At 36.0% G+C, this 15,884-nt stretch overlaps 1 protein-coding gene across 1 annotated transcript in view; it reads left to right on the top strand.

Moving 5' to 3' along the window:
* Nucleotides 1–4,010: 4,010 nt before the first annotated feature.
* LOC149777722 (plancitoxin-1-like) overlaps nt 4,011–15,884 on the top strand; it is a 67,106-nt gene continuing 55,232 nt past the window's right edge. The window contains exons 1-2 of the mRNA XM_089938769.1: nt 4,011–4,181; nt 12,675–12,846. Coding sequence (XP_089794895.1) covers nt 4,045–4,181; nt 12,675–12,846 — 309 coding nt within the window. The 5' untranslated portion in view covers nt 4,011–4,044. The remainder of the gene's footprint in view (nt 4,182–12,674; nt 12,847–15,884) is intronic.

A 15,884-nucleotide genomic window follows, 5' to 3' on the forward strand; every position in this document is an offset into this window, starting at 1 on the left:
ATAAGGGAGATAACTCGAATTCTTCTTCCTGTTCTACGCCGGCCAGCTTTGAAACAACGTTTCTTTTCTCGCTTCGGTTCACATTTAAGTAATGATGAATGTAGCCCCAGTTCGTTTTATCTAGAGCACAATGTAGTGTGGAGAGCCAAGGAGTGGTCATTTAAAGCAAATAATGAGGGTCCATCATAGCTCAAACGGGTTAACTGGCGAGTATCACGTGATGACGGTTTGTTCAACAATAAATGAATTTGTAGCAGTGGAGCAAGACCGCTGAGAAAAAGTATAATTGTTCTCGTTTCTAAAACAAGGAGATGAAGAAACACATACGAACTGAACAGCCAATACATGATGAACATAATAACGTAAACGCAGACAGGCAACAAGCACATATATCATGAAAACGGCACAAAAAACAGAACAACTGCATTAAGCCTGTTAAGCGATAGCGTCCATCTTTTAAGATCTCAAATATATATTAAATATACCTGCATGAAATCGATAGGAATATGATTTATTGTCTCAGAAAGCGTAAGCATAGCATTCTTCTTGTCTTTAATCCGCTGACAGACGAGACGAAAGTGAGTCGTGCTGAAATTTGACCTGGATATGGCCATTTGCATCCCGAGTCACATGACATTACAAATCTCGCAACCACCATGTCAATGACATCAGAGATCATATAGTCACGTGATATCGACAATACATTTCCAAAGTTGGTGTACATAGAATTCGGACATGTTATATAGAAGTCACTTAATGTTTGTAAATAAATATAATGCACACATAATTCTCAATATATTTATTCTGAGAACAACGACCAAAAGCATGTCGGCATCGCAGCAGGGTGGAGAAAACCATTTTCAAGAAGTACCGAGCACGTGTCAGCGATGTTTTTCCTGATGTCACGTGACAACCACAGTGACGTGTTCTCTGCGTAGTGAATCTGGTTTTCTTCAAATTGCTGCAACATTTACAGATTATCGGTCGTTGTTTTCACGATAAATATTTTGAGATGCATATGTTTTTTCGTTTTTCTAAAACAAATTACGTGACTTTCATTTATATGTTGGATTTGTTTTCCTACAGCAACACTAGAAAATGTTTTTTGTTGATATCACGTAACTGTATGACCTCTAATGTCACTGACATGTTGGTTCCGAGAGTTGTGTAGTCACGTGACTAGGAATGCAAATGGCCAGATCCATTTTCAAATTTCAGCAGTGATGTACTTTTGTCTCGTCTGTTAGCGGATTAAAGACATAACGAATGCTATGATCGCAATTTCTGAGAAAATAACTCATATTCCTATCGATTTCATGCAGGTAGATCTCAATGAAAGGTCGTTCAAGTTTGTTAGGGCGGCTACCCCATGCCGACACCAAATGGTGTCGGCGAATTCAAACTTTGCGATAGGGAATGGACTCTGACCCAACACTCCACCATAAATTGTCCAAATATCAAAAAAAAAAAAGGAGTGGCAAGGGTCAGATGAAACTCGGACTACAAATTCCCTTGTCCGTAGAGTATCCCACCCATGTTGAATTCCAATTGTCCGTCTATAGTCACTCCCATGTTAAATTTCCAATGTTAAATTTTCATTTGTCCGTATAGTGGCCATGGGGTTTTTGTACTGGTAATTCCCATTGTCCGTATAAATCTTGTCCGTAGTGGCCCAGGGTCGCTATGTTCAATTCCCCATTCACTTCATGTTAAATTTCTCCATGTTAAATTCCCATAGATCCTATAGTGGATATACCCATTTCAACAAAGAAGTCGCATTGCATGTATAGTGTCCCACTATACTACTCATGTTAAATTCCCAGTGTCGCCAAAGTGCAAACACTCTATTTTAACATTAAGTCCCCATTGTCCAGATTTCGTACCCATACACTACTCATGTACCATCATGTCCCACCCAGTAACATTATCCTGACACCAGGCCGACCTGTCCTAACACTGACCCTTTAATGCTGAGCGCGACGAGAGACATATACATGACTCAGGTAGGGCTGGAACTCATCAACATCCGCATCCGAGGCGGACAATCTAACCACTGACAGTTTCGTTTCAATTCCGTATAATAGCGGTGCAAAGTAATTACAGCGCCTGGGTGTGATTGAATCGTTGTTGGTCTTAGCTTTCTTTCACCATTTCATGTCTTTTTCTCTACAAAACAAACTCGTGTAAGCTTACTTTCGTTGATTTCAAAGTAAAAGTTTAGTCTTGCAAGCTCTAGACTTCTTGCCGTCCCAGATACCACAGTCGTCATGGTGATTGGTCCGTCCAAGGTACCACAGTCGTCATGGTGATTGGCCTGCTTTCTAGATAGGTTTCTGGTGATATTTTTCTCGCCGTTTATTACAATAGACATGTCTTCTATTTTTGCTCATACGGCAGGATTTCTGAGGACGCATTTAGGATTTTGGAAGTCACAAGACCCTCAACTGACAAATAACACGTGTTCTATTGCTTTTCATCAGGGTGAACATGCGTAATTACGATGATCATCAGTAACACAAGGATTAAGGATAAATTCCGTAAATGTCTTTTTGTTGTTGTTATTGAAATAATAAATAATGAGCTTAATCAATTAGTGTGAATTTAACAATATTATTGTTTAATGAAATACGACGCTTGTGTATATTCAAGTGATTTGTATGTGATCTGTTCTAACCATTTTCAATTAATTTTAAATTATATGCTTTTATTTTTAGTATACCTAGAGCAGGCCCGGTCCTAGCATGTGCGGGGCCCAAGGTAGCAAGCGATAAGCGCGGGGTCCCAAGCCAAAAAATTGCATTGCGGAAATGATTTCCTGAAAGCGCGGGGCCCTAGCCGCTTGCCTCGTACGCCTTGCCCTAGAGCCGGGCCTGACCTAGAGTGGAAAACAAATGTGGACTAGTTTTTCGCAGATATACTGTTGTACTTGTTTTGTTTTTTTAAATAAGGATCTCGTTTATTGGTAAAGACCTTGATAACAGAAAACTTATTTCTTTTTTAAATCTATGGCATTAAAATCCAAGAAAGGTAAACCGAGCAGCATAAAACCGTACTATGTAAGGAGTTGTCTTTTCTTAATTTGCCTGTCACTCATTTCGCTTAAAATTATATCGTTGTTGATGAACATTAAATTTCATTGCATTTTCTTTATAAATGCTTTGATGACAACTTGGGGCCTTTTAATGAGCGCAGTATATATATATATATATATATATATATATATATATATATATATATATATATATATATATATATATATATATATATAATAACTAAATTGTAAGCAACCATACGAGCCCCTGTGTTCACCAGAACTCCCCTAACTAAGGATCTGACACTCGGAATTATAAAAAATGAGGGGGAAACAATTTTGTTGTAGCACAGTTTAAGGAAGAAATTTTTAATTAGTTTCAATCACATGGGTTTGTATCGTTGCTTACAATTTACCTGGCAAACATGTACTATATAATAATTACAAGTATATAATATAAGTAGTTATCATATAGTACATGCAGTGCCGGATTTAGGACAAATGAGGCCCTGTGCTAGTTAAGTTATGAGGCCCCTTACTTTGAAAAACATTTGAAAAATTCATCGTAAATTTTTTTTTTGGCCAGGAAGATGTGAACCCATGGCCAACGGGGCCCTGTGCTTAAGCACACCTAAGCACAATGGTAAATCCGGTACTGAGTACATGCATGTCAGCTAAATTGTAAGCAACAATACGAGTCATTGTGGTTTCAATTACAATCTGGACTGACCTTAACACATTATGAAACTAAACAAAGTGATGAAGCCAAAGTGCTTAGAACTATTTTGTTACTCTTAATATACAAAAACGTGTCCTTCAAGCTTCTATGCGTATAAATGTTCAAAATTTCGATAGTAAATCGCTAAATAGCATAGGCGTATCCGAGGTATTTCTTTCGACTAGACGGAAAATGCCGATGCTGTTCAGAAGGAAATTTAAGTTTTATGAAAGGGCAAGGATCAAGCGCCTGCATGACATAGGTCTACGCTCAAACGTCATTGTCATTTGACAAGATGGCGGGAACAAGGCATTTGGGACGTTACAGTAGAAGTTTAGGCTTCTTTTTATATTTTATATTTTTGCCGCACTTCATAAGTGTTGTAAACGGAGATGTGCAGTGTCTGTCCGCCACAGGATCCCCGATTGACTGGCAAGTGTTGATATCATTAAAGGCAAAAAAAAAAACTTATTTGTAATGATCTAAGTCTCACGGTTCATTTGCCGAACGAAGTCCACCAGTTTCGTTATTGTGAGTCTAACTTGTCCTGTTGTGTTGAACGTCGATCCTGATATACAAAGGTCGAGGGTGGGGTGGGGTTGGGATTGATGGGCGATGGTCGGGGTTATACATTCTGTAGCAGAAGTGCCCGTTAGCTCGTTGCGATGTTAGTTGACCTAGGCAATATGGATCGAACTTTCAAGATCTCACATATCGGTAGTCCTACATGTAAGACCTTGACGCTGATATTTATGTTTTGGGCGTCAGGGTCTTACAGTCTAACTAACAGCGCTGTGTAGTGTGTTTTGATGTCGACTTACATCGTAACGAAAGTCAAATTTTCAGGAATATCCCACACAACTGGCAACTAAAATAACGGCGCTTTTCAACAAAGTAAAGTCATAATGTTTAAGTCAGATTTTACTTACTCTGATGTCTTTTCTCTAATAAATTCAAATTTTTACAAAAGAAATGGACCTGTTTTCAAGTTTCGTTGGCCTACATTTCAGTTGACTGGAAAGTGATGAAAGCCAGGAATGCCAAAATCGGGTTAAGTTGAAATATTATTCTTTAACGAAAGTTATAAAAATATATTATGCCTATTGGAATTGTAAAGCAATGTTTCATTCAAGAAGCATATCCGCCACATGAACCTGCATAAACATACTTCGGCATACCTCAACTACCGTTGCATTTCAACAAATTCAGATGTATGTCAACGGAACATGAAAATCCATTTGCTAGTGTCGTATTTCATTCCGCCAGGATAAAGACAGCACAGTAAGTATATTAATTACACATAAATTAGTGGAAGAGTGTCGATATATGCTGCCAAATGTGTGAAATATTCCTGAAACTTTGACTACTCATTCCGATGTCAATGACATCGGAACATGCTATACAAGGCCATTATTTGGATAGTAAGACATACCACTAAAACAAAACCAACTTGTGCTATGTCTTACTTTGTAGGACTAACATATTGGCACTTCTCCACAGATTTGAACAGTGCTTGAAATTACCAATAAATCGCTAGGGTAACATGGTCATATTCCAACCAGTAGGGTAATTCCGACCGTGGATATACGGCCTGCTGTTTACAACAGAGATAAGCAAATTACTTGCTGTGTACTTTGTTCTTATTTGTGCACATGCATATGCAAATCAGTAAAGATGTTTCCAGGTGACAAGGGCATAGCTTAGCAAAATGACTTAATTGCCACAATGTTCTCTCTTCCACGCGAGTTCAGATGTGGCATTCATAAAAATTAGTATTCAGTACCCTAGTCAGGGATCAGTCATCCATGATTTGTATAGCTTTCAGTAATATAATAATTATGTTATCGTAGCTTTAAAATATTGCTTTGTCTCACTAAAAAAGGTGTAAATTGCACTATTTTTTTTACCAATTACAATAGTATGCAATGTTCTGTATAGGGTCGGATTTACCCCAATTCCGACCAAGAACACAGGATTAAAGAAAATGTAGCATTATGATTAGTTTGTATTGAACTTTAAAGAAAAAGAAAAAAATAGGAAAAAATATTTAATTAACAACAAATAAGTACAGAATTGAAGGTATAAATCTAAATAAAAAGAAAATGTTAATTCTCTCCAGTTATCTCTATAACATTATCCACAATTACCTATATAGCAATGTCACTTTCTTCCTGGTATCTTTCTTTCTGAAAAATGTAAAAATATTTTAAAAGCTTTTAAATCTGTCATGATAAACAAATTCTTTTGTATTTTACAGATGAAACTTGTGTACGGTCCATATGTGGTGGTCGGTGTTACATATATAAGAGGTTGGAATAAGCCACAACATGGTCAGATTTACCCCTGTGTATATAGTCATAATAAAATCATTTTTTTCATTAAGAAGATCTCAAATTATATGCTTTCTGAATAGTGAAACTTGTTGCAAGAAGCCTCCTTGACTGCTTCCCTTATCATAGTTAGGCACACACTAGTCGGCTTCAATAATGAAGTTGCCGATCTCACATCAATGACCTCAGTGGTCAGAATATGACCAGATTGCCCTATCCCACAAATTAGTGGTTTATGGTCCGACAATTACCGGAATAAATTGCAGCAAGCCAGAACAAAAGGAAAAAAACACTAAGAAAATGAAGTAATACCAGAACCAAAAATTCTACTGACTTTTTAACTTGCTCTACCATTATTTCCATTAAATTCAAATAATTTTATACCGCAGTTGGTTAGTATACATTTTTGTAGTCATGTGGGGTTTATTATTTTTTAAAAATATTAATACTTTGATTTAAAAGGGGACGATTATTCAGGGGCAATAGCTCTTGTGTATTTCAAATGTATTAGTACCAAAATTATACATTATCGCATCATTGGGAATGGTAATGTAGGGGGTGGTGTGTTCCTCATCTAGTTAGTGGAAAGACAATGTTTACTCAATATTTGACAACTAACATCAATGTTGTCAAATGAACTATATCTCTCCTTCTGTAACTATTATTCAGTCTGACTCCATACTTCTGTTTAAATCGATAAAACTGGTTCTGAAACTGATGATGATGTTTATTTTGGAGTCTTCTATGTTCCTCAGTCAGATTCAAGATTTTATATTATAGATGGAATGGATACCTTTGGATTTTAAATTGCTATCTAGTTCTTTGAATAAACACGTGTTTTAATGGGAGATTTTAATTCGCAACTCATAAGATCAATAATTGTTTAATAAAAGTTCCTTCTGAAACAGTTGATTTTGTTGCCGATTAGGTTGTTTTTATTTTCCAATGATACCGCATAAATTTTCGCTGAATATAAATTGCCTAAGAAACAACTTGCACTAGATCAGGAAATTAATATCACACTGAAAATACTGATATATATAGAAATAATATTCTTATTATACTAAATGGAAAATTATTGACTGTTCAGTTGTATTTTAGCACTCTCTAAAATATAATAATATCTGCATGTATGAACTTGACTTACAGTTGATTAATTACTAGTTTTAGTTTCTATAACAAAAATAAGAAATTTTACCTGTTGATACATTAGTACAAAAATGAGATGGGAAGAAAAAAAATCGAATTTTATTACAAATTTGATACCAGTAAACTACTAGAGATATTATAGAAGACTACAGATGCATTTAATCTTATACTATATATTAGAGTATTATTATTCAGAATGTTTTGTAATAAATAACAGTAATCCAGTTTGTAATAATAATAACAATATGGTTTGGAACTAAAGGCACTCAGAAAATATCAGTATGTGAGAAATACATATGACAACAACCGAAGAAACAAGTAGGACAAATTTTACCCATCTGGATTTGAGTTTACAGGAAGTCATTAATAATCTTTAACTTTTTCATATAGAGAGCATTAGATAATACATTTGCATTGTATTTCGTTTTTCCTTCGTGGTTCTTCCAAACATGCTGCTGCACACACTTAATTGTGACAGCATACAAAGATTCTCCAATGTTCTCTATTATACTTTATATTTTTAAGATATGTTTATTGAACATTGTAAGCAGGATATCTGCATGAATCTAGTTTTGGCAAGTAGCGGCTAGTAGTCAGATAGTCCTACAGCAACCCTGATATTTATGTTTTGTGGGGTCAAGATCTTGCTGCCAAAATAACAGTGCTGTGTAATGTGTTTTGTGGTCAACTAACATCATAACGAGAAGTCAGATTTCATGGATATCTCACACATTTGACAACCCTTATTGATGCTTTTCTACAAATTAGAGTCGTATTGCTTTCGATGGACTTTAGTCATTCTGATCAAATTCTTACACATGCAAATAAAAGTGTTTTCAAGTTCCATTAACCTACATTTCAGTTGGCTGGAATGCAGTGGACACTGGGATTGCTGAAATCATCAGCTAAAAGGATGATACCTATCATGAATGAAACAAAGCTATCTAACTCTTTCTTTGATATTAGCATATTTTTATTTGTTTTGTTAAAGAAATATACTTCAGTTTAATCTGAATTCAGCATTCTGTCTGTGTCAGTGCTCAAAGAAATTTTTTTTAGACACAGGCCCAGGGCTGGTGACTGAAGAAAACTCACAAGCCCTGACTGAAATTCCACAAACTCAGGTCCAGACTACAATTTCCACATACCCAGAATTTCTGCTTTTGTAATATTGTCACACAACATTGCAATAGCTACAATTAGAATATAAATTCAGTGGTGTTCAAAGGGGTTTGAAGGTAATGCAGCTGTCAGTAGTGTTAATCTCTATCCTTACTAGGGACTGGATGGTTCTAGTGTTCAAACTTCTCTGCTGGATTCTCTGAGTGAATCCTGGTCAGAACGGAGTTGACATGTGTCGGTGTGCAAAGAATTAACAGGCCCCCCCCCCCTTATTTTTTTTTTTTTGTTGCTGGCATGCTTCACAAAGTAAAACTCTGTCGACCAGGAGTTCTGAAACTTACTTTTGTTGGGCTTTGTTGATAGCTACTTGCTTCCTAAATCAGCTTCAAAAATTAATCACACTTGAACACTGTTCAGACAATTGAAATGGTCATGCTTTGTTCTATATATGCAGTATAATCCGACTTCAAACACACATGGCCACTTTTCACAAACTTGTCAAAAATATAATACATATGGCTTAAACATTGTCATTCAAGGCAATATTATGTAATAACTTTGTTCTCATTCATGAATCTAGCATCTCTTTCATTTACCTATATTGAATTGTTCCACTTCCTTTTCTCACCTATGCCGATTAGCTCAGTGGGCTCACCCACTGCAGTCTTCAAACACATCTCACTAGCTATTGTCTGCCAATTAAGTAATTCATGGAATGGTTTATACCTGACCTCTTTGCCTTAAATTGCCGCTATTTAAATTGCCCAAAGGGTAGTTTTACATCAGCTCTGATCATGACAGTTTACCGTTCATACATGCTACATGTAAGAGGCATATATAGAGAGTGGTGGATTTTTTCTTTCTATTTTTGAAGATTACTGAAAAATGTGTTTTCTCAAAACAACCATGTCAGTGGGTTTGTTAGTACAAAACATATTTTTATCATGACATGCCGTGCTTCAGTCTGATTAAAATCAGATCTCAATTTCATGTAGGACAGTGGTGATCTGATTTAAATTGCACCGTGTTGTGGTAGGTATGTCAACACCTTGAAAATACATTTACACATTTCTTCAGTGTGATCAAAGTTTTCTCAGGCAAATTAGAATTTTTCATAAAGCCCGACGGGCACCTCACTTAAAATACAGGACTGACCCGATCTAAGAGGAGCCCAAGGCATAGGGCTATCCGATTTCTTGAGCACTGCATTCTGCTTTTGATGTTTTCAGTTCCAGAAGTTTTTGGTTGTTCCAGTTAATAAACTCGTGATTTTGCAGTCTGATCACTAAAATCTCACTGTCACTAAGCCTAGTCACTATCGTAACTGTTTTGAATTGGTTTAGTTGGCATGAGAAGGTAACCGAAAATTAACACAAATGACTCACATGACCCAGGAGTGCACTTTGTGACGGCTGAAATACATAGTTCCGAGTTAATAAATGTTGAATTAGAAACTGAACAGGCTTCTGTTTCTTTTCAGCTGGATCAGTGCAATTTAGGCAGATTGAGTAAAAATTTATGTTGGTGATTCTGTGGGTTCATGAGTACTCCAGTTTTTAAGCTGTGTTAGAGCCAGATTTCTTGTATTGCACTTACCCTGATGGAAGTATGTCAGCACATGATCAAGTGGTTGGGTTTTCAAAATCTGTGCGAGGCATTTAAGTTGCTTGAAGAATGATGATAGCCATTGAATGCTGTCACTTCTGGCAGTTATTCATATAACCAAACAAATATGTCAGATCACCAATGTGATTAGCCATATGTGTTTCATTCTCGTAAATAAACTTATAGTTCAAAGAACTTCCACAACTGTCATTGCCCGTCCACTCTCGTAATGAACTGCTTATCGTTGCCTGCCAAACAATAAGACATTGAACCCAACCCAACCCCACATAATGCATATCAGGGTTAAGGTCTTTTACACTGTATGACTAAATCTATGTTATTTGCAACTTCTTGGTTACTCCTATGAATCATGCACCATATGTATGCAGATAGCTGCCACTGGACCACCTTGGCTATATTTAAAGAAGGGATTGATACAAAAGTTACGAATGCATTGAACTTTTTTTTTTCATTTGCAACTTCTTTATAAATCCAGTCATAGAAGCAACTTTAATGCTCAGAGTAGATTACATTTTTTTTGTGAAGAAATTTCCAGCAGACATTGTATGAATTTTCTGCAAATCAATGCACTGAGAGTTGAGACGTGTTTTTGTTTGACACAAATAGCCAAGTTAGTCTGAATGAGTCTGTGTTATAACACCATATGAGTTTATGTTATAACACCATATCCTACTCATGCAGGTCCAGTTACAAGATGACTTTTAAATAATAAAATTTCTCCAGCATTTCAGTGAAACATGATTTATTTTTGACCTTCTCAAATACGAACTGAATCTACTTGATACCCTTCTGTACCTGACCTCATCCAGCATGTAAATTTGAAAGCGGCACATAGTTGTTTGTGTCGTTGGCAGTAGATGTCTAGCAGTGACTTGGGGTGAATTTAGTCCAAATAAGATTTTATAATTTTTTTGTATGATATGCATGCCCATTCTGAACAGATTGTTCTGAGGACTGTCAACTCCAGAACTTCATAGTAAATTTTCAAGAACATTTCACATAGTTGGCAGCCCATAGTGACAGATTTGCACAAGTCATACTGTACTTCCTCTGTTGCCTATTCCTGACTTGTTTATATCCATACACAATCAAATGGTTTTGGGTTTTTAAACTCTTTTGACTTCCCATCATTAATGAAATGAATGTTGTTGCATCACATTTGGGCAAGAAAGTCGACCTTTCGTTCAGCTGACTTCACCATTCCTCTGCTACCTGAGCTGGCCTGTGTGGACACCAAATACAAAACCCCTCAGTAATAAGCCCTGGGGTTTCCCTTTGGACTTGAAGCTGAAATGGTATTGATCCAGAGTCATGAGAATGATGTTGAAAAAGAAAAGATTTTTAAAACTCCAGTAGATTTATTGTGAAAGACAAAAGCATGAAGAAGTCTTGTTTTAATATACAAACAACACAGTAAATAAGAAGACGTTGATTTGGTTGGTTGGTTGTTATGGGTTTAATGCCTTTTTTCAGCTGTACATGACAGCCACTATAACTGATGGAGGAAGAACCTGTAAAGAACCAGCTACCCACAGGAAGCTAGTGTCAAGCTTTCTCATATACCACGTTGGCCGAGCCTGAGACACGAACTCACATGGACAGAGGTCAGATGTCTGTAAAGGCAGGCACCTTAGACCACTCAGCCGCCAGAGGCCTCATAAACTACTAAGAAAAACCAATATTGAGACAAGACAAAAAGAACATTTATTCATCGCATATTAATTCAGATGTGTTATTTATAAATCACCACAGAAACATAATGGGTTAGCACAAGTTTTGTTTGATACAGCATCATATGTAGATCAATATCGACAGGGCAATACACTGAGATCACTCATCCATTTTTTTTCCACCCACCCATGAATTTTCTTGTGTATTTCGAAGGAGTGTCTTTCTGTTTCTTACAACTATGTTCCTTTTCACACACTGAGTATCACACTGACGTTTCCATGAGAAGTGAGTCAGATTATTTCTCTGAATCATGGTATTTTTATGAAAGATTTAAAGTTGAAAATCAAATGATGCAACACAATGTCATGAAATCAACAATAGAATGATGTACACTATAACGTTAAAGAAATTATCGAATACCAGAAGCATAGCCAGTTAGAGAATCTATTGACTCATAAATTAATTTTTTTTTGTTGCAAATAATATAGAATAACAGAACAATCTCATAAATTCATATCCCAGTCAGTTCTCTTTGATTTCTGTCCAATATCTGTAATTTCTAGTCATCTTGTCCAAATTGACATCTTCCTTTATAAAGAGGTGTTGAGTTCCAATTATCTTAAACAGTGTCACTCAAACAATTTGTTTATCTTTTCCAAAGAAAAGATAAAGCTAACATTGATGTCCGTTATTGAAGAATCCCATGCTACTTACAACTTCGCTTTTGAAAAGTTTTAAATGATCAGAAGGTCACGCAGGTACATTGGTATCATCATTCACACAGGAAAAATAAGACATAGTTTGGAATGCACATGCATCAGTTTCAAGTCATGCATGAAACCCATGAGTATGGGTCAAAGGGAAGTCCAATTTCAACTTAATTACAGTGGTTCTAGCTTTTTAAATATGTATAGCCCCTTCACCACTTTTACTAACAAGTTGGAAACAATCGAAGTAGATGTATTGAATATAACATATGTATTGTAATTGTAACATTTACCTTGAAGCAGTTAATTTTCTCCCACAGGTTTATAGTCTACAAGCTTCCACTATTACCTGGTGATAAAAAGTATGGCTCAGGGGAAAACTTTTTCTACATGGACTCCAAAAGTCCTAATTGGATGTTTTCTGATGTGGAAATAGGCCAATCAGGCCATGCCATTTACAACACCTTGCAACAGATCTACAAGAACTACACAGTAAGTTACCAATCAGTAAAGTTGATGCTTACTTGTACCTTTGTAATGCCCATTCATGGTATACCAAAAAAGTATAAGGGACCAACATTTTAATTTTCTGTGGAAGATGCCTGATTTAAAAAAAAGAAAACATTTCTACCTCTCAAATAGTTTGCAGAATATATTGCTTTGATTCAAAGCAAAAATAACACATATTTCTATTACATTATTTGTTTTTTAAATTGTTGAGACAAAAGAAATTCAACACCCTCCCAATTAACAGGTCATTACATTCTGGTAGATGAATCTGCTATATGTGTGTTATTTGTTGTACAAGGTGTCATCTAAAAACTGTAACTGAAGTAGAATGATTAAGCTTAGATTATAGCTGACACCCTGTACAAGTAGAATGATTAAGCTTACACTATAGCTGACACCCTGTACAAGTAGAATGATTAAGCTTACACTATAGCTGACACCCTGTACAGATAGAATGATTAAGCTTACACTATTGCTGACACCCTGTACAAATAGAATGATTAAGCTTACACTATAGCTGACGCCCTGTACAAGTAGAATGATTAAGCTTACACTATAGCTGACACCCTGTACAAGTAGAATGATTAAGCTTACACTATAGCTGACACCCTGTACAAGTAGAATGATTAAGCTTACACTATAGCTGACACCCTGTACAGATAGAATGATTAAGCTTACACTATTGCTGACACCCTGTACAAATAGAATGATTAAGCTTACACTATAGCTGACACCCTGTACAAATAGAATGATTAAGCTTACACTATAGCTGACACCCTGTACAGATAGAATGATTAAGCTTACACTGTAGCTGACGCCCTGTACAAATAGAATGATTAAGCTTACACTATAGCTGACACCCTGTACAGATAGAATGATTAAGCTTACGCTATAGCTGACACCCTGTACAAATAGAATGATTAAGCTTACACTATAGCTGACGCCCTGTACAAGTAGAATGATTAAGTTTACATTATAGCTGATACCCTGTACAAGTAGAATGATTAAGCTTACGCTATAGCTGACACCCTGTACAAGTAGAATGATTAAGCTTACACTATAGCTGACACCCTGTACAAGTAGAATGATTAAGCTTACATTATAGCTGACACCCTGTACAAATAGAATGATTAAGCTTACACTATAGCTGACACACTGTACAAGTAGAATGATTAAGCTTACACTATAGCTGACACCCTGTACAAGTAGAATGATTAAGCTTACACTATAGCTGACACCCAGTACAAGTAGAATGATTAAGCTTACACTATAGCTGACACCCTGTACAAGTAGAATGATTCTGATGTAAACATCCCTAATTTAAAAACAAGACTCAATAAGAGGACCTGGATGAGGGTCAAAAGTTCATTTCCAGAACATTCTAGACAAGATCAGGTTTGCTATTAAAATTATAATAGAGAACATGGTATATATCAGGTAGACCAGGAATTCCAGAGGGTAAAACCAATTTCCTGAACTCAAATCCAAATAAACATCTTTACCTACAAATAATAATAATCTTGAAATATAATCTAGTCATAGACAAAAATTAACTATGTGATATGTTGTTTGCAAAAGCAGAAATTTGTCAGGTAGGCCCAAACTCCTACCATCAGTTATGAACAAAGGTCAGACACAATACAAATTAAATACAAATCATATACAAAAGCCGTCAAACAATACACATTAAATGTGCATAACACCTCCTCCCATAAAGAAAAAGATTTATAGAATAAAGATTTCTTTACATGTTAGCTAAATATTCATATGATGCTATAATAAATTAAAGTTAAATGTTAATGACACAGAAATTACATGTTAATGACACAGAAGTTACATGTTGATGACACAGAAATTACATGTTAATGACACAGAAGTTACATGTTGATGACACAGAAATTACATGTTAATGACACAGAAATTATATGTTAATGACACAGAAATTTCATGAAGCAATTTAGTACTTCTATACATGTGAAAATGCATCTGCAGTTTTATTATAATTTCTCTTGATTTGCCTCGTGTAAATGCTTACATCCTGCAACATAAAATTCTGCTTTAATCTGATTTTTGTTTTGCTCATTTTGTTAATGAAAGTAAAGGGGTTGTGATCACTGAATACAATAATTAGAAGAGCTGAACTAACATACATTTAAAATGTTTCAAAGCCAAACATTCTTGCTTGATTGCAAAATAGTAACTCTGGTACTGGTTTCATTTTTTTTTTAGAAAAATAGCACACAAGACGATTGTAGGAATATTTCTGGTAATATCCAGCAATAAATCAGTTGTCTTTTTACCGATAGGCGCTGGGAATTAAGAGACAGCCTTGACCTTAACATCTATGGGTGTAACATGATCATGCTCCACAATACATCTTAAATATATAACACATGCTCATTGAAACTCAATTTTACCTAAATTGTCAAATTTGCATCACTAAGTCAACCAAAGAATTTCCAGATGGTTTCCGAATGATATTTCCAAGTAGGGGCCCCGAGTGGTCTAAAGCGTTCTCCGCTACAGATCACTGCCATCTCAGCTCTGTCTGCGTGGGTTCGAGTCTAGGATTCGGCCAATGTGGGTGTGTGAGAAAGCTTGCCAGTAACTTCTCGTGGGTCGGTGGTTCTTCCCAGGGTTTTCCCGGGTTCTTCCAACACCATTAATACTGACTGCCATGCATAGCCTATCGTGTGCTGAAAAATGGCGTTAAACCCCACATCAGCAGCAATAATATTTCCAAGTGTCATTATGGATGATCACATCATCTATGTTATTATCATGTTCTGTTTTACCACTGGTGGCTCATTGAATGCAATCTAGTATGTTCTTTAAATTTCTTGTCTTTTTGAAAAGTTTGTTCTCTCTTAAATTGGAGGACAGGGAGAGACACAATTTCCCTTACACTGGGATGCTATTTGCACCACTGGACTATATAATTTACCCCAAGGCTGCCCCATTAGTACAATGTAGTTACTGTCCTGCTACAGAAAGCTCTATTAGAATAATACTGCTTACAA

Source organism: Sinohyriopsis cumingii, chromosome 17 (assembly GCF_028554795.1).
Source record: "Sinohyriopsis cumingii isolate HCF-2022 chromosome 17, ASM2855479v2, whole genome shotgun sequence".
Lineage (NCBI taxonomy): Eukaryota > Metazoa > Mollusca > Bivalvia > Unionida > Unionidae > Sinohyriopsis > Sinohyriopsis cumingii.